Source organism: Macrosteles quadrilineatus, unplaced genomic scaffold (assembly GCF_028750875.1).
Source record: "Macrosteles quadrilineatus isolate MER2022 unplaced genomic scaffold, UCM_ALF_1.0 Scaffold_4__1_contigs__length_99947679, whole genome shotgun sequence".
Lineage (NCBI taxonomy): Eukaryota > Metazoa > Arthropoda > Insecta > Hemiptera > Cicadellidae > Macrosteles > Macrosteles quadrilineatus.
Genome location: NW_026542597.1, coordinates 60,446,371 through 60,465,942, shown reverse-complemented (window position 1 = coordinate 60,465,942; position 19,572 = coordinate 60,446,371). Strand labels below are relative to the sequence as shown.

Sequence of the window (19,572 nt, the reverse complement as noted above, 5' to 3'; positions counted from 1 at the left end):
TCAGTTTTGATTGCATGCTTAACATTTTATGATTATTTGTATTTTTTTGTAACCTTAACCTTTGTAACCAGCTAAGTAAAAAAGTTTCGCATTTAGGTTTTGAGATTCGAGATTTGGGATTCGATTTTTTAAAGTTTCGGTTTCGGTTTTGAGATTCGAAATTTCTGGTTTTGACCATCACTAGTAGCCTATTATATATATAATATATATGAAACAGAGCAAGTTTTTCTCTTCCATAAAAAAAAATAAATAACACTTTTGATGTCAAAATAATAACGCCATTGGACAAGTCATAAGAAAATCTATGATTGTATGTTAATTGTATTGTAATTGTTGTAGCAATTTGCGTATCTTGTATTTTGTGGGAAAATAAGCAATTACTGTGAGCATAAAACTAGGGATTTCATAACCTCTTGGGCCCTGATTGCATTTAATCAATACTGTGTGGTTTTTAATATTTATATAGCGTACAGTGAATAGTGTACAGTTATCCAAGTTGGTGGGTGTTATGTAGTCATTGGTAGAAATAGTAAAACTATATGGTTCGAAACTAGACTTCTCTGGCATTCAACATGCTTTCAGTAAAAAAATAAAAGAAGCTTAGTCAATAGTCAAAGCTACACTAGGCAACTCCGCTCCATTCTACACTCATCTTCCAACAATATTTAGTGTGAAATACACCTTTTTTCCCATTTTGAACAGTTATGAATTGACTATATAAAAACTACACCTTTTCTAATTCTATTTCAGAACGTGTCAAGTCTATTTCAGAAAGCATCAATTGTATTTCGGAATTATCATTTTCATTTCAGAAAGTATCATTTGCATTCCAGACTAGTAACTTTTATATCAGAAAACATCAATTGAATTTCAGAAGTAGTCATATGTATTTCAGAAATTGTCACATATACTTCAGGATTAGTCAAATGTATTTCAGACAAAGTCAATTGTATTTAAGAAATGATCGATTAGACAATTTTACACAGTCGTAGCGGATCTGATTCAAATTTAATTTATAAGAAGCCCAGGGTTAAGTTTAGGTTAATTAGGTTAGCCTAGAAAAGTTTATCACATTTTTTTCCCGATTTGACCAGGGCCTAATGATATATTTTTCCGAGTTGAATCTCATCCTATGATATAAAAATTATACTAACTAAAGGTTTTTTTTCTCATAACGAATTCATAGCTAATTCCTAATGCTGATGACAAAGTTGTTAACACAAATTATTTCTGAAATACAATTGATATCTTCTGAAATGCAAATAATCATTTATGGAATATAAATGACCATTTCTGAAATAAAAGTGATGATTTCTTAAATTAAAATTACTATTCTGAAATACAATTGACACTTTCTAAAATTAAAATCTTACATCTGAAATACAAATTGCCATTTCTGAAATACAAATGACTATTCTGAAAAACAATTGACCCTTTCTGGAATAAAAGTGGAAAAGGTAGTCAATGATTAGGCCTGTATAAATTTAAATAGTATTGGCTCTTATGTTAATTCCAGTTGTTTCTTTAGTGTAAAACTTTCTTTTTTGCAATTCTTTAGTTGAGTTTAACGGCTACAAACTATATATGTTTATGTTTTTAATTTTTGGATTAATATATAATAGATACCCAAAACAACATAAATGATAGGGGTGTGTGAGTACTTGAGTGGAAAATTATTTTTAAGAATAAATAGTGAGCTTGACTCTTTACAGATAATAATGTAAATATTTGCTCGGTAATTTTCGATATTCGAAAATATTATAAAAAAATTGATTCAAACCCAAAAACCCCTATTTGCACACCCCTAGTTGCAAGGTCAAGAGACCATCAGTGGCAATAATGGAATCTCAGAATTTTCTCAAACTCCGCCCGTTAATGCGAGGTGATGACAAATTTGTTTTGCATTTGTTTAGGGAAGAGGACAAGAACTAGCCTATCTGTTGACATCCTGTTGAGGCCTTAGACTTTCTGTTGGGTGGGGATTTCAAAATTTAGTTCTTCTACCTTTAAAATATTGCTAGGGTCCAGATATGTTCATTATCAGCCATGACATCTGGTTTAGATATAAGATTGTACTAATCTGCATTTCTTTATTAAAGCTTGTACTAAAGTTTCTTCACAAAATGTAGGTGTTTAGAGGGGAAAGGTTTCCTGGATTCCCCCACCACTTTTTCAGCTTAATTAATATATCAGCTGATTAGCTGTCAGCTGTTATTTCAATGTTAAGAGTGAGGTAGAGGGGATGGAATTGCTTCCCCTCAAACCACCTAAATTTTGTGAACTGAGTATAGTCACAGAAAACATACTACTATAACCCAGAATGCCAACCGCATGGTAAAAAGCATTAAGTGTTTTTAGAGAGCTTTGCCTGTCAATCGTAGGCAGCGCCACCAGCGTTGCTATGCTGAGTGCATGGCAACGCTGGTGGCGCTGCCTACGGTTGACAGGCAAAGCTCTCTCAAAACACTTAATGCTTTTTACCACGCGGTTGGCATTCTGGGTTATAGTAATATGTTTTCTGTGGTATAGTCCTTATTCCCTCAGGTGTCACTATAAACACGTTCAAACGGCAAACAGTGCTCTTCAGCAATGAACTTTGTACCAATACTTTGCTGTAAAGAAACATTGTGCATTTATGTACCGTACAGTTTTCCTGTTAGGTGTAAAGGCATTTCTTAAATGTTCAATGGCTAAATGAAATACAAGAAAGTTTTCTTTTGATGAAGCTGTCTACAGATTCAAGTAATAAACTGGTGTCCTCTAAGATTAGTGGTAGGATGGGCATGGCCGTTTAGTCAAAAAGCTTCGGAAAACCAATACTTTTGCACTTGTAGGGATGGGCATGAGATTCAATTTTCTTAAAAATTTAGTACACTAATTTTCTTTGGAATGGGGTTGAATTTAATTTCAAATTTTCCCAAAATAAAATTTGTTCCAATTGTCATAGATTTTGCTGCATTGCAAGTGAAGATGATGATGTCTTCACAATTGCGGTAAATTTTGCCAGTGTGTTAGGAAATGATGATATATTGCCATCGCAGGAGATTTTTACAATGGTTCTGCAAACCCAGAACAATGATGATGACTCCATGACTGTAGATGGTGTTAACGTTTTTACCATTATCGGGAAAGCTAGATATGTTCAAAATGGCGCTGTGAATGTGGGACAGGTTAATTAATTATGACACCTTGATTAAAAAAAATGTTTATGACAGCGCTGAAAACATGAAAGATGTTCATGTTAGCTTCACAACTGCTGGAAATGTTCACAATGACGCCCCAACAGTGGGACATGTTAATGATGGTGCCATGATCAAAGGAGATCAAAGGTGAAGCTGCAAATGTGGGACAGGTTGACATGGCGCCGTGATTGCAGGACATTCAAAATGACGTCACAATGATAGGACCTGTTAATAATACGCTCCATGATTGTAGGAGTTGTTTAGATTATGTCGCTGCGGAGGGTGATGTACTCGATTGAGATCATGGATTATAGTCATGATGGCATTGTTAGGTACAAAAATTAAAATTTGTTTGTTTGTTAAAATTTGTGGTTGTTAAAGCTAAACCTGCTTTCTACTGGTAACCAAATGCACCAAATATGTCAACGGCTTTTGTTACCTAAGTATTTCTACTGAGTAATGGTTTTTATAGGACAGAGCCATAAAGACTTAAAATTGTTTTTTTTTTGTCATAATTACCATCTGCAAGAATTTTTACTAAAGATTTTTAAAACAAACTCTTTTTGCCCAGGCATAAGAAATAACAATCACAAGCTCATTAAGCTAGGTGATATTGTTGGGAACTCGAGTCCCGTTCTCATCCTGAATATCAGGAAGGAATTAAAAATCCGCTCTCTAACTAAACGTTTAATCTGGTATATATCCCTAGTAGTTAGCTCATGCAGATTATGGCAACATACCATAGAAGTTGTACCTGAGATAGAACAAAATTAGGGTTTACTCTAAAATTTTCATACAGCTCCACTAGAACATCCCCAAACCTTTTCTCACTCCTGTGTTCATGACTAAAATTTAAAGATTTTTCCTGGATTACACCCACTTCCGGATGGTGCTAGACCATAACTACAAAGCTGGGACAGAACACAAGTTAATGCAAGATTTCACATTTGTCAATCCCGATGCAAGCTTAATCCGAATTTCCTCCAGATGAGAACAGAACAGAACAGTTGTTTGTGAATATAAGTACACAAATGTACAGGGTGATCAGTTCAAGGAGGCCACCATTGGGATATCGGATACGGTAAGTATTAGAGAAAATTTTAAATGGAGGACATTCCTTTATTTTTTATGGCAATTAAAAATATAAATTTAGTTTTATGAAAATCAGCAGCAATTTTCAATATTACGTTTTTACGTTTTCAGATAGAACATGCAATTTTAAAACTTTTTAATTCTTGACATTTTTTTCATAACCCAACTCGTTTAGGAGTTACAGCCTATGAAAAAATTACTTCCGGTGAACATTTTGCATCATGTAGCTCCCAAACGAGTAGGTTTATTTATAGCAAAAATGTGAAGAGTAAATAAGTCTTAAAATGGCATCCACATTCCAAAAAGACCATAAAATACACAGTTTTCCACTTTTCAAGTTTGCTGCCATTTTGGAAAATGGCCGCCATTTTTTAAATAATAGAATCAATATTTTTTACATATTTTATGGTCTTTTTGGAATGTGGACGCAATTTTAAGACTTATTTACTCTTCGAAATTTTTTGACACTCTTCGCATTTTCGCTATAAAACCTACTCGTTTAGGAGCTACATGATGCAAATTGCACTGAACGTGTGTGTTGAATCCCACAGTCCAAGACAGTGCTGCTTCACTCCTCCCACCACATTTTCAGCAGTATCGATTGCGCATCTGACTTTTTTGCTTCATTGCAAGTTAACTCTTCTTCAGTCTGGTTAACATAGACCAGAGCTGTGTTGTTGTTAGTCTAGTTGGCGCCTTTTGGCGTTTTAGTGTTGTGTAGTGATATTGTTATAAGTACAACACATTAAACATGTCTACCTGGTCAAGAGACTTTACACTCGAATTCATAGAAAAATACTGAGGTCACGAATGCGTTTGGAAAATAAAAAGCAAAGAACACCGCATCAGGGACATGAGGGAAGCAGCTTATAAATAAAGAGTTATTAGATTTTGTGAACGAAACTGACCCAAAAGCAACAAAGGACACTGTGGTGAAAAAAATAAACAACTAACGGATTGCATTTAGAAAAGAGTATACAAAATTTAAATCTTCACAAAAATCAGTGATGGGAACGGATGATGGTTATGCTCTGAAATTGTGGTACTTCAATGAGCTTAACTCATATTAGACCAAGAGGAGGCAAGACTGGGACGGGTGGCGTCGTCCTGTAATCCAGCTACTAGGAGGTCACGAATTGTAGATATTTATAGGCATGCACTGTGGATGCGATACTCCCTGGTGTGGATTAATGTCCGCACGAGTGAGTACTACGACTAAGTAAGTGAAGTAACCTGATAATTAGACCAATTCGTATATACCAAGGAAAAATGTGGTTCGGATGCCACAATAAACTGTAGGTCCCTTAGTTGCCATTAGCTGTATGGGCTAATAATTAGCAGCTGTGTCTAAGGAATGTCGGCCTTAGTCACTAACAAAACTACAAGATTGCGCCACTCATCCTACGCTCATCTCCATTCATACTTGGCTTAAAATACCTACTATGTATGGTCGCCACTTCATTGAACAGTATTAACAGAACAGTATTAAGACGATCCGGCTAAACTGTGTAGTTCCGGACTGAGCGTGTGTGGGGAGGTCACAACTACGTTATGCACCGTGTTGTGTTAAAATTATCTTGTCATATTGTTGCTCCAAACATGTTTATTCCTAAAAATTCTTAAAATTTTAAAATCAATTTATCATGGCTATGCTATGACTCAAAATAGGCAAAGCCTTTATATTAACTGTGTTTCTTTCTTGACACAAGTTTCTTTTACACTTGTTAGGAATAAAAGGTTTTAATAATGTGCGTGTGGTGTTGTAATTTTTAGAAAACCATAAATGTAGGATAGGCCTACAATTTTTTTTAAAGTAATAATGTCAATGAATTCAAATTTAAAATGATGGTTTAATACAATCCTGAGAAGAAAACGACAAAAATACTGGTAGCACCGTACCAGAGTATACTGATTTTGTATCGAGAATCGAGGTACAAAATATTGTACCGTACCGAACCGTATTGACCTTAACATATAACATTTGATAAAACTGTTGCTAAAGATTAATAAAAATAGTGTGGTTTCCTTTGTATGAAATTCTTACTCCCAGAAGATGGTTGAAATAAAAAATCAGATCTAACATACCATTTACAGAGTGAAGGCGTCTATTACTAATAAGAATACAAAACACCTTTACATAGAATAACATCATCTTTAAATAAATAAATTATAGCTATTTATCAAAACACATCAAAATGTAACAAACAAAAACAAATCTAGATTTTCCTACCTTTCATCTCTCGGCACTCTTCAATATATCCATTTCCTTGTTCACTTTTGTCCAAGAAACACTTCAGCGCAGAAATATTGTCCTTGCATATTGATATGATCTCCGCCTGGAACAAAAGAAATTTTGAGGTATTGCTGTTGGAAAATGTCGGCCACTAAAGAAACTACAACACTGCTAATTTCTAAATTTGGTAGAATTGAACCTTTTTCCCATGGAAATCTACCATTTACTGCGTTAGGTCTCATTGCATATATTTTTTACTCCCATTTTGAGTGTTTTGCTCAAGTGTATTACCCTTTTGACAAATCTGTTTTTTCTCACTTACCAGACCGTAAACAGAACATCGTGGGAAAATACAGTAGGCCTACATTCTGTAGATTTATACATTATAACTTAAAACATTTAATCAATTAAGGGCTTCGTCCCTTAATAATAGTTTCACAAATTTGCCGCTGACTATGTTCATATTTTCAAGATCAGAATCATAAACAACACTGACTTTTTTGGAGATTGCAAAAAAAAAAAAACCGGTGAAAAAGAACAGGAGCATTGTTAGCTTTAGTTATGAATATAATACTTAAGAATTAACTTTAATTCCAAATAAAAGAGTTTTACTTACAAAGTCCTTAGCCATGACCAGGAGAGGGTTGGCTTTTGACAGCTTGCTCCAGGCCATCTCCGAGTGTTTGAGTTGAGACAGAGACGTTGCAATAAGATTTTGTAACTCTGGGCCTCCACTGTCACTATCTACAGCCTGCAACATTACACATTAAGTTAGGAAGAAATAAGGGAAAATTTCACATGCAGATTGTGAGGTGACTGACTGAGGCTACGGCCACACGGGCGTTTTTTCACGCAAGAACGCAGCGTGAAAAAACGCAATAAATATGAGCAGCATTAAATGTAATGAGGTATGCCACACGGAGAGTGTTTTCACGCGATTTCAGATTAGGCGCGTCTTCAAAATCGACCGCCGCAGGCCCGCAGAAGAATGGACTGGGGTGCATTTTTGAAGCTTGTTTTCACGCTCTGTCATTGGCCACACGGGCAGGAGCAACACGCAGCTTTGATCGAGTCGTCCTAGCCAGTTCAAATAAATATAAATGTATCTAATTTTGTCCAGGATAGCGTAAAATATTTTTTGGGTCTAGCCAATTACACAGTAGACCTACGCGTTTTATCTTAAACTTAGGTCTACCTTACTGGACCACTTAATATTTTGTTACTAAAAGGAAAGGCATTTAGTTGGACTAAAAAATGTAAAGAGGCATTTATGTAGTAGAATATACAAAGATCTGATGAAAATCTTGTCATAAAAATATTTATATTATATTTATTTTTTTTACTAAATGTCAAAATAAAATAATTTTAGTGTTGTTTTCGTATCGAAATTAATAGGCTATATTATATTTATTTTTATACTAAATGTAAATAATTAAATGAAAGGTTAACAAAATAAACTAGGGCGGTCTGCCGTTATACTTTAGACGCATAAATGAGCGAAGCATTATTTAAAGATTGTCAATGGCTAAAGCAGCTAACACCCTACAATAAATGTTCCCTTTCATCAGATTCACCGTTTGTTTGCCCGATATTATTTAAGTTCTAAGGAATGACAAATTTATCTGATAGTTCATACTGTACCTTTGTAGTGAAACTGGCCATCCTGACCATTTGCTTGTACTTTGTAAATGGGCATAGCAGGATGTACTCGTGCAATCAACATTTGTTCTACAATCGTCAGGTCAGTTAATTCGTTCGGGACACTTGACACATCCATATTATTTAACGCCGTGAATTTAGTTGCATTTGAACGACAACGCGAACAAATCGGTGATTGGTTTGAAGCTGTTAGTTGTTGGCGATGACAGTTAGTGCAAGTGTAAAATTTTAGTGCATCTAATTCATGTTGGAATTGATTAGCTAACTGCCTATCATTATCAGCTTCTTCCGCCACTGCTTCATCTGGTTGTTCTTGTTAACGACGCCACTCTCTTACAATAATATTTGCATTATTCGTGCGACGACCAATATTACGACGTGGCCTTTGAGGCATGCTCAAAATAAATATAGCAAAACTGTTACTTCCATTGATAAACTGTAATCCAACTTTAACCTAGGATGAAACAAAACAGTTACAAACAATTAACATATGTTTATCTTATTTAAATGAAACAAGATAAACCCATATGTCACAAACCCAATATAATTTTTATTTCAACTTACATTAAAATAACAAGTGAAATTGCGTGTACCGTAAAATAAAATCCAGAAGGAAATTTGCAAATATTTTTTACCAAAACATTGAGCTCAGTATTCTTTAGCTGTTGGCCAAATTTCATATCAATTGGTCAAAAATTACATTCTGATGCTCTTACAAAGAAGTTACAAAGTGAGGGAAAGTGAGCTTCGCTCAAAAAAATGTATTGTTGTTTTCGTATCGAAATTAACATATTATATTAATTTTTTTATACTAAATGTAAATAATGAAATGAATGGTTAACAAAATAAAATAATTTTAGTATTGTTTTCGTATTGAAATCAATATACCATTCATATTTCTTGTTCACTAGTCAGAAACAAGGTTACTATTCCGGTCATGAGGAAGATATACAACATAATTAAGTGAATTCATCAATCAACTGCGGGTTCCCACTGCATTTTGCCGCTCCTGGACTTTAACGAGTGTGAGAATAAGCTACATTTTACTGCGTGAAAAAAACGCACGTGTGGCATACAACAGCGGGAATTTAAGCAGCATGAAAATAAGCTACATTTTACCGCGTGAAAAAACGCCCGTGTGGCCGTAGCCTGAGGGATTAACAAACCAACAGCAGACACCCCTAAAACTACCAAACTACTCCGCAACTCCCCAACTTAAACCGTCTCGATGGAAACTAATGGATGCCTGCTTGTTGGCCTTGTGGAGAAAATTTTTAGAGTATTCTGCAAACTCTCCAAGCAACTTATCCACATTTTATGTGAAAATATATTTTACTATGCACATTGGTCAACTAGTGTCAAATTACATTAGGTCTTGGTCCCCTTTCCACAGAACCACCTCATTGCAAAATGTGATTCAAACTTGGCAGCAGAATTTTGCATAGGTGTGGGATCCAGCTAGAATGGTAGTGTGGGAAGGAAAGAGCATGTTTCAGATTTGAGCTAAATAGCTTGGCCATGACTTGATTTTATTGAGTTTTTATTTTACAGACAACCATCAAAGCAAACTCCCAATGCAAACTCTCAATGTAAAATGGGTAGGTTGGCTGATTGAGGAACACAAACCTTTTTGAACCATGAGTACTCTTTATCGTTAGTCAACATATTCCAAAAAATTCTCAAGAACAATAGAGCTTACAGTTTAGTTTGCATGGTGTTTACATACAAGGTACTTTCTCCGTCTCAGGTAGCCACCACGGCCAAGCCCCAGGCTGGAGGCGCCGCCGTCTGATTGGCTGTCCAGAAAGTTACGATAGTCCTCACCAAACTCCAGCAGTCTGCGAGCAGTCTCCTGGTCTGGGGCATCCTCACTGTACGCTTCACTCATGTACTTCTCCTGTAAACCACAACATACATACACTTGTAGGAGCCAACAGGTTGTCTTTCAAATTCAACTATAGATAACATTCTTTTCTTTACCTTGTCTGTGGTCTATCTTTTGTGGTCCAGGATCTTAAGAAGAGGTACAGTAAAACATAATTGCTTGGTTTCACTATCTCATGATTCACAACTCTCATTATGGTTTATTAGTCATAGGTATTGTATGATAAAAGACAGTTACGAATCGATTAAAAAACTCATGTGTTAAAGCAGGAATCGTCATTAAGCTAAAATAAATAAATAATTAACACTTTTGTATTAGCAAATTTATTTTCTCTTATACAATGTTACCTATACATTGTACAGTAGTAGCTTCATGATGAACAGAATTTGAGATTATCCAAAATATATATTTACCTGGTAGTTGTCCCAAGCCTGCTCGGAGAAAGAGCTATCAGCAGAGAGGGCTTTTTCTGCCGTTGAAAACACAGTGACCAGACCCTCAGGACCTAGCTTGAAGTTGGGAGTTGTGCTGCACTTGCGTCGTGCAATGCGGTTACGCAGCTCTACCTCCGCGTCCTCCTCTGTCTCTGTGCCACTAGACGCAACACGTCGAGCAACTGCGTGCGGGGACTTGAGTGGGGACGGTGGGTCGTGATTGTCTGACCCTGACTCACTCTTCTTGCCCTGCGAGAAATATCAGGTGTGAGTTCACAGGAATTGAATGAAACAGAATATACATAGTAAATAGCAGAAAATACTTCAACAATAAAGAAAAGTCTCTGTTTTAAGAACTTCAAAGAATGTTTAATATTCAAGGTTTCTTAGAAATATATGTTATTAAGAGTAGGTAAGAATTTATTGCCAAGAGAAAAAAAACAGGCCACCAAAGATAGTTTGATCAAAGACCAGCAAAGGGAATGATGATGTTCTCCCAAAGACATAATGGCATGATTAGGCTTGAGGAACAGGTATGAATCTAGCAGGAACTGGGTGACCTGAAGTATCGTGGCGAGTCACCTCTTCTGTCATTTTCCACCAAAACCAAATGAAATTCTGGTAAATAACCTTAAATCTGATGGCGGTAGTACTATGGATAGCAAAGAGATTGTCACTACTTTAGACAGTGCTGTGACTCTATTGGAAATTTGGCACTTAAAAAGCAAATTATAATGATTACAATCATTTCCCACATGTTTGTTTGCAAATTCTACGAAATGCTTAAAAATAATATACTGATATAATATTTGCAAATGTTTAAATTACACAACTTAAACGTACCATTTATTATAATGGCCTAGTTTACTTGTTACGATCAAAATGCACCCTCATCACAGCAAACCAGCAGACTAAGCAAATTTCTTATTGCTTTGTTGGGTTATTCAAACACTTTTTTAATATGGTAATAGCAGAATTTTGTTAATAACACAAGTCCTTAACCCCCCGCAGGGCGCAGACACTTACCAAGTTCCGCTTGCGCATCTTGATCTTCCTGCGCCGCAGAGAGTTGGAACTGTAACCACCGCAACTGCCCTCTTGTGTCTGACCTCCAACAGTCTCCTCCACTGTGGACGATGACAAGGTCGTGTGTACTGACGTATCCATCTTGACACTGAACACACATACAACATTAGAAAATTGAAATTTACATTTCTACTTGCATCATGAAGTGAATACACAGTGTAACTTCGAAAACAAGACCCTTGTTAACTGATAACAAGCAGGATTTTCAAATCACTTTGAATTTATTTTACCATCACGTATTACTACGAACCTTGATGACAATTCTAATTCAATCATACCCTTGAGAGTCTTGTCGTCAAGTTTCTACTGCATTTCATAACTTCCAACTAATGTTCAAATTTTCTGAAGAAACAATACTTTTAGAAAATGTACGATTCATTTCATTCTCCTGATTCATTGAAATTTAGGTTTTGAGGAACTAGGAAACATTGTGGTTTGAAGAATTCTGACTCAGTCTTAGTTTTTTCATTTTACCTCCAGATTCAATTAGGGATGGACGAGATTGGATTTTTAGTTCGAGACGAGACGAGACGAGATTTTTTATTTCTCATAAAATTTCGAGACGGGATTTCCCTTCTCATACACAACGGGAAATGCACGTTCAAAATTTTTACCTGATTTTGTAACATTGTTAGATGACTGTTTAAATACAAAAATAATGATAATAGGCAAGAATATTTACAATCTTTTATTAAAAAACATCAGCATACAATTTTTTATTAATCACGCCTAACTTATTAAAAATGCCTACGATAAGGAAACATAGTGATATCAGTTAGGATAGAGTTCAACTTATCCTAAAATAAAATAAATCATAAAATAAAAGCAATATTAATTTTTATAAAATAGTTACTTGTTTTGACTTTTTGTAGTAATAAAGCATTCCTCACACTGCTTACACTTAACAAAACTTCTCAAATGTTATTAAAGTAATAGGCATATTATTAAAATAATTAAAGTAATATATACATTTAAAGAATTAATTAAATAAGAACGCCTTCGCAAAGGAAACGCAACTACAACACACTCCTGTATTGCGGGTATTGCATTGACTTTCTGCAGGCGTTTTTATTTTTTTTTTTATTTTTTTTTTTTATTCTTGTCTCGATAAAAATCTCGGCCAAAAAGAAATCTCGTCTCGTGTAACGAGATTTAAAATTTCCCGAAATTTCGAGACTTGACCATCCCTAGATTCAATACAATTTGACAATTTGAAATTATGTACCCATCCACATCAACAATTAAGATTTATTTCTATAAAAAGAGGTTGGTGGCCTTTTTTGAACATGGATTTGCTTGTTCATAGGGGCCTTAAAGCCCTGTGTGTGGAATAACAAGCTTAGCAAGTGATGAGCCGGTACAGATAAATGAATAAACTGTACTGATAAATTTAATTGTCAACACTGGGAAGCAAAGCCACAACATAACTGCCTTGGTTTCACAGTCCATCGTGCTATTGACTAAGTCACTGGATCAAGAATAAAATCCTCATGATAAACTTTAAAGTGAAAATGACATTTTAAAATCATTAACGTTTACCAGTGAATCTTAAAAAAGAAAATACTTTAGGGACTACGCCAAAACGGTTAGGTGTTAATTTTGAAGCACCCTAAGCACATTGGTCACAGACTATTATTAAGCAGACAAGTTAATGACTCACCTCTGCGTGGGTGTGTGGTCTATCTGATGAAGCGCAGACTCACTACGACACTGAAGCAGTTTCTCATCTCCGTTCACAATCTGAGGAAGTCCCGACTCACTGAGCGGCCTCTTGGGTGTTCCCTCCTTCCTCTTGGCTCTTAGGACTACTGGGGAGATCTGAAAAAATCATGCCGAGGTCAGTCACATTCTTGAAACTTAAGCATCTCAATTATCCAACCTAAATCTGCCCTGTCTGGACTAACAAAATAAAACACCTAAACAACCAGATGCTTTATGGTAATCATGACATGTGTTAACCATCTCAGACCAGATTTGAACAGATTTTTAGAACTATCATTTTCAACTTTTTCATACCTAAACACTCTTCTTCATCCAAATCTGTCAATCTGCAACAGATTTCCTTAAGGACTGACTCCCTTCCCACAGTAACTTATTCAAAAAAGGAAATCATACTTGGCAGGAGTGTTGCTTTTCCATTATCACCTACTATGCTGAAACTTATCATCACATAGTGCTACATTAGTAGAGACCCACTCTGGTCTACACCCACCTTGAAGTGTTCCGGGACATTGACAGGACTGACTGGGAGATGTTTCTCAGTCAGAGTAGTGTCCAGAGTAGACAGAACCTCCGTGCTGTTGTGTGAAGGCAGGAAGGCAGAGTGGTTGAAGTCTCCCGAGGATTGTCTCTCCTCTTCCTCAGTGGTGTACTCTCCACTGGCATCACAGCTCTCTCCCTAAACAGGCAGCAAGATTGAGGTGAAAACTTGTCATTTGGAATGAAAAATAACAAAACTGAAGATACAATTTTTTTAGCCATTGGCTTAGCTACTGCAGTAGATTCTAAAGTAACATTTTTGTTACTTTAGAATCTACTGCAGTAGCTAAACCAATGGGCTTAAGAACACACAATGGTCTGGGAGATTAGCAACAACATTTAAAGGAAAACCACTATCAAGTGAAAAAATCAGAGTGAGCGTAGCCTGTTCCCAAAAACCTACTTTTTTACCATTTAATGAAATTAATGGTTATTTTGGTTCAAAGATATCTTCAACAGTCGTTTTTACGTTATTTTAATTAATGTCACCCCACTGAAGCCAGCACAGACAATTTCTGTTCTCTAACTTAGTATGTAGTTTTAGAATTAATTTAAATTTTTTACTTAGGATTTCGCTAACTCAAGTTTTAATTGAGCAAAATTTGTAAACACTGTAAAAATTCAGCTTTAAATCTTTTATTAATACTCTTTAGGTATTTATTATAGTTAAAGAGACCCTTTTACAACATTTAGAAACCTATGTTTAAGATATTAAAGTTTACAAGTGTCTATAACATTAGAACTTGAATCACAACAAGAGTTATTTTGAGCAAAATTAAAATCAATAACATGACTTATTTCACAGAGTAGTTCTAGTTTGTTTCTTTTTACTCATTATTGGCAGGATTTCAACCTGGACACAGCTTGCGCTCTTTACACTAACCAGATTACCATCTCAGTACCAATCTCTATGTGAAGATCTCTTATGCTCTATTAATTTTAAATTTGTATGCCCATTTTATCTTTCTCCTAATTGAACACTGTATAGCCTAGAAAAAAACGTCAACATGCATCTAATCTGTACCTTGCAGTCTTCGGGGTCCCAAGCCCTCATCATCCAGTCGCTGACTTTGGACCTGGCCCGAGCAGTCTCAAAGATAAGAGGAGGGAAGGTGCGGGGACGGGAGGGGGAGGAGTGGACAATCTCTACAGCCCCTTCTATGAGCTTCTGCAGCTGAGGCTTGGGCAGTGGCTGAGACTCTGGCTTAGTAGACCTGCGGACAGAAGTGGTTTGTAAAAGGGACAAAAAAATCACATAGAGAAGTTGTCAGAATTTTGGTCTAGGATAGAAACTGTTAATAAGCTTAGTGGAAGTATAGTCTGTTTAGGTATGATGAGACATTGATTGTCAAGGTACAACAAGTAAATGGCTGTACCAGCCTTGCAAGTAAATCCCATGATCACACCTCACTAAATACACCACATAAAATGGGAAAAATAATGAATTATTTAAAAATTGCATTATTTTTAATCTGAGGAATGTACGATACTCCGTATTCCAAATCAAATCAAATCATCTTTATTCACTTTATACATTTGACATACATGAATAGTGTCAAAGCATACACAATTGGTTATACAATTTAATCTAAAAGACTTAACCATACAATTTGACAATTATTTTAGAATGGATAGCTAATTCATTTTTGATTTAGAAACTCATCTTTACTATAGCGAGCCAGATTAAGAATGATTTGAGTTTCTTCAAAAAATTAGGTTTGTTTTGATATTTTTTTAGTAAGGCAGCCACACACACTTCTTATGAATAAATTGCCGATATACGAAGGCTTCATTTATGAAAGTTCCAGCCAATGATGACTTTTTACAGTAAGATTTTTTAACATTTATCATTTATCATCTTTTTTCATTTTTTCCAATTTATCCTTTATCAAACAACCTGAGAAATTAGCTATGACAATTTCGACTCCTTTATGTGTTTGTCCAAAGTAAGTTGGCTAACTTAAAGTGTTGAAACAAACTGCATTTTCCCAAATACAACATCACCATGAAATGAGTTACTATACCCAGTAGCAGATGTTTAGAAACAACCCTGATTGTCCTAAGAAAATGCATGTCAAGACCTGCACTTAACTGTAATTTCTATCTTACAACACTAGAGTACTACCCCTCACGTCAAGTTATGGTTGGAGCCAAGTCCAGTGGCAGAGTGGAGATGTAATGCTTTATCTTTCATATTTTACAGTTACAGTAGGAGTGTGTTGACTTTGTGCTTCGGCAGTACATATACTAAAATTGGAACATTACTAAAATTGTTATTATTAATTTTTTTTTATTTATTTGTGATAATGGATTATAATTGGTAAAATGTAGTACTGTAGCCTAGTTATAATGAAATAGGAACTTAAACTGGGTTAAACTTGTTAAGCTTGATTAAACAAGAATCTACAGGACTACAAATATTTCATTGTCTATGGTGACATACAAAGTGATTACTAGTTAGCAACCAGTGGTATACCTGGGTGCGGAGGCCAGTGTCTCTGTAGAGTGTGTGAAGGCAGAGTCTTCGCCACACTTGTACGTCCACTCCTCCTCCGACGAGTCTTCCTTGTTGTTGTCCGTGTCCATCGCTACTGGCTCCGTCTCCTCTGTCTCCCTCTCTCTGCCCCTGTCCTCCTGCTCCGACTCTGTGTCGCAATGTTTGAAGTAGAAGGTCGCGCAGTTCTGTGCAGGCCGGTCTGACCTGGAGCAGAAATAGGATAGTTATAGGACAGAAACCATGCATTAAATGTTAACAAGCCGTAACACAATGAGAGCAGGTACACTCATTGTACAATAAAACTTGAAGTTTTGAAATGTGTTTCAGTTGATTATGTTTGAGTACGCTCCCAACTAAATTGTGGCTTTCAAGACAAAGGAGCTTAAGTACATAGGTTTATCATATGTACTTACGCTACCTGGTCTTGCAAGCCGTGAAATGTTCCAATCCTATTTCTGTGGCTCTTACATCTTGTGCTTTGCTCTTAGGTCATCCTAGCAGGTAAGCTAAAAGCTAAAACTAGAAGTTAAATTTGTAAATAAAAATTGCCTCTACATGAACCCAGAAAAAAACTGGTTTTAATGCCTTTAGATGATCCAAAAGGATGGCAAATCTATCAGGGAGTATGTTTATACTATGAATTGACGATTTGTCTAAAAAAGTAAATTAAGACGCTTGTATTATACTACGAAGACATAGTAGTACGCTGAGTACACTTTCAAAATTTGTTCACCTAATTTTTCGATTGCTATGTTTGAAAACGCACAGTTTGAAAATTGTTCGGCCTTATACGATTATGAGGAAATAGTTTGGTTCTTCAGCCATGAAGGTAATCTTACAAATAGGTAAACAGCTGTACCCATCTCACTTTCCGGCTTTGCTTTTCACTTGCCGCGCTTACAGAATGTAAATTAAAAAACAAATACTGATTCACTTTACAACTCATCCATATACTACCCCATTAAATCACCCTTAAAGAGTGTGATGCTGCTCATTATAACCACAACCTTAGGAGGTTGACACATCTTTATAACAGTGTTAATTTATTGTTAATATTCTTGTCTCAGTTAAAATAGTGAAATGTGAATTAGCTGGATGTAGAAACAATAGGTTCCTCCCACCACCCACCTCCATATAAATTATGTTATCAGTCTAGATTCTGATCACGTTGCAGAGTGTTAAATCCACAAACAGGATACACAGAAAAAGATTATGTACTACCATACCCAACAGGTTAAAAATTTGAAAAATTCAATTTCATTGCAAGAAAAAAATACTTTGTATACAGTGTGTAAATTAAGTATGGAAACAAATCTGTATTTTTAAAACCGAAATAGATAGAAATATTCTATTTGTGGCAATAATAGTTAACAAAGATTCCGCAATTTTTCACATGAAAAATATTTTTTTACCCCCCTAACAGGGTAGGTGGTAGGGGGTGACTTATTTTTTTCAAATAGCAACCCCTATTGAGTGACCCCTCATTTTGAAGAGTTTGTCAAAAGAAACACAATGACGCAAATCCGAGGTGAATATCTCACTCCTAGCCCAAATGGCGGATATTCCAAAATTTGATTTATTGTACGTGAAAAGCACCAATTTCACAAATAATGGAAAGAAATCTGTATTTTTAAAACCGAAATAGATAGAAATATTCTGTTTGTGGAATTGATTGTTAACATAGGTTCCGCAATTTTTTTAATCAACAATATTTTTTCAACCCCTTTAACAGGGTAGGGGGGTGGGAGTGACTTATTTTTTTCAACAACAACCCCTATTGAGTGACCCCTCATTTTGAAGGGTTTGTTAAAAGAAAAAGAATGACGCAAACCCGAGGTAGATATTTCACCCCTAGCCTAAATGGTGGGTAATGAAAAATTTAATTTTTGTAAAAAAAAGCCCATTTTGGAATATCCGCCATGTTAGCTAGGAGTGAGATATTCACCTCGGATTTGCGTCATTGTGTTTCTTTTGACAAACCCTTCAAAATGAGGGGTCACTCAATAGGGGTTGCTATTTGAAAAAAATAAGTCACCCCCTACCACCTACCCTGTTAGGGTGGTAAAAAAATATTTTTCATGTGAAAAATTGCGGAATCTTTGTTAACTATTATTGCCACAAATAGAATATTTCTATCTATTTCGGTTTTAAAAATACAGATTTGTTTCCATACTTAATTTACACACTGTATACAAAATTAAAAACAGCAAAATAATGAAATTGTTTCAAAAACTGAGATTGGGAGAACCAATCAAAGTTATAACAGTAGAACTAGTTTATCTGTACTCAATATTTCACAATATAGAACCTTTTTTAATACATGCTCTTAATATTTTATAAGCTTTACTAAAAAATATAATGTTACTTTCTTACGTTACAACAAACAAAACAAAGTATTAGTCTTTGTCAAATATCAAAATTTTAGATTAATTGTTTTTATCTAAAACTATTAAGTTACTATTACATTCAATAACTAATACAGAAAATGAGATAATGAAAATAAAAATTCAAATAATAAAACAAAATAAAAGATACATTATTTTGTTATAAAACAAAGCATTTAATGGATTGTATTAGGTGTGCTAGTATCTTTATGCATACAAGATGATGACATACAGTATTGAAACAGGTTAGTTCGATAATTAGTTTGGTCAATGAGTTTGAGGCTTAACTTAAATTAGATAACTAATTAACGACATGATTTAGCTTTAAAATGAAGTTTAAAATGTAGTATCAAAGAATTAGAAACTGTCTATTAAAACCTAAATGTAGGACTTTTGAACAAAATTGAATTATTTACAAAACAAACATCATGCTGGTTAAAACAAAATAAATGCATATGCCTCTAAAACTAAAATGTTTTAAAATTAAGAAGCAGGTTTTGGTTATAAAGGTTAAAAGGTAAAGTTATAATAGCACAAGAAAACTGAGACAATAAAAATAAGTGAACATAATTTAAGACAAATTGTTAAATGAACATCACAGGTAATACGAAACAACATTCAAAACAGATTTTTGAAAACCATTCAATGGGGAAATTAGCTATTGAAACTTACGAATTTTTCCCCAAAGAGGTAGGTTCACTGGAATAAAAGAGTTAAGTCAGTTTCTGGGCAAACTACTCATAAGTGCAACATTACCAACAACATACTAACTTCATATTAATAATATTTTTTTAAAATTATAAAACCTATAGCGACTCAAACAATAAGCTATTTTTAACAAACGAGTTTTAAATTCTATCA

At 35.0% G+C, this 19,572-nt stretch overlaps 1 protein-coding gene across 5 annotated transcripts in view; it reads right to left on the bottom strand.

The window, feature by feature from the left end:
• Positions 1 to 19,572, bottom strand: part of LOC128992693 (uncharacterized) — a 410,155-nt gene that overhangs the window by 30,267 nt on the left and 360,316 nt on the right. For 4 of the 5 annotated variants that reach the window (XM_054416401.1, XM_054416398.1, XM_054416399.1 and 1 more), the window contains 10 exons: positions 19,384 to 19,410; positions 16,307 to 16,531; positions 14,855 to 15,044; positions 13,784 to 13,969; positions 13,232 to 13,389; positions 11,512 to 11,659; positions 10,465 to 10,734; positions 9,893 to 10,063; positions 7,124 to 7,258; positions 6,505 to 6,610 (listed from right to left, as the gene is read on the bottom strand). In XM_054416401.1, coding sequence (XP_054272376.1) covers positions 6,505 to 6,610; positions 7,124 to 7,258; positions 9,893 to 10,063; positions 10,465 to 10,734; positions 11,512 to 11,659; positions 13,232 to 13,389; positions 13,784 to 13,969; positions 14,855 to 15,044; positions 16,307 to 16,531; positions 19,384 to 19,410 — 1,616 coding nt within the window. The remainder of the gene's footprint in view (positions 1 to 6,504; positions 6,611 to 7,123; positions 7,259 to 9,892; positions 10,064 to 10,464; positions 10,735 to 11,511; positions 11,660 to 13,231; positions 13,390 to 13,783; positions 13,970 to 14,854; positions 15,045 to 16,306; positions 16,532 to 19,383; positions 19,411 to 19,572) is intronic. The other variant, XM_054416400.1, reaches the window with a different exon arrangement.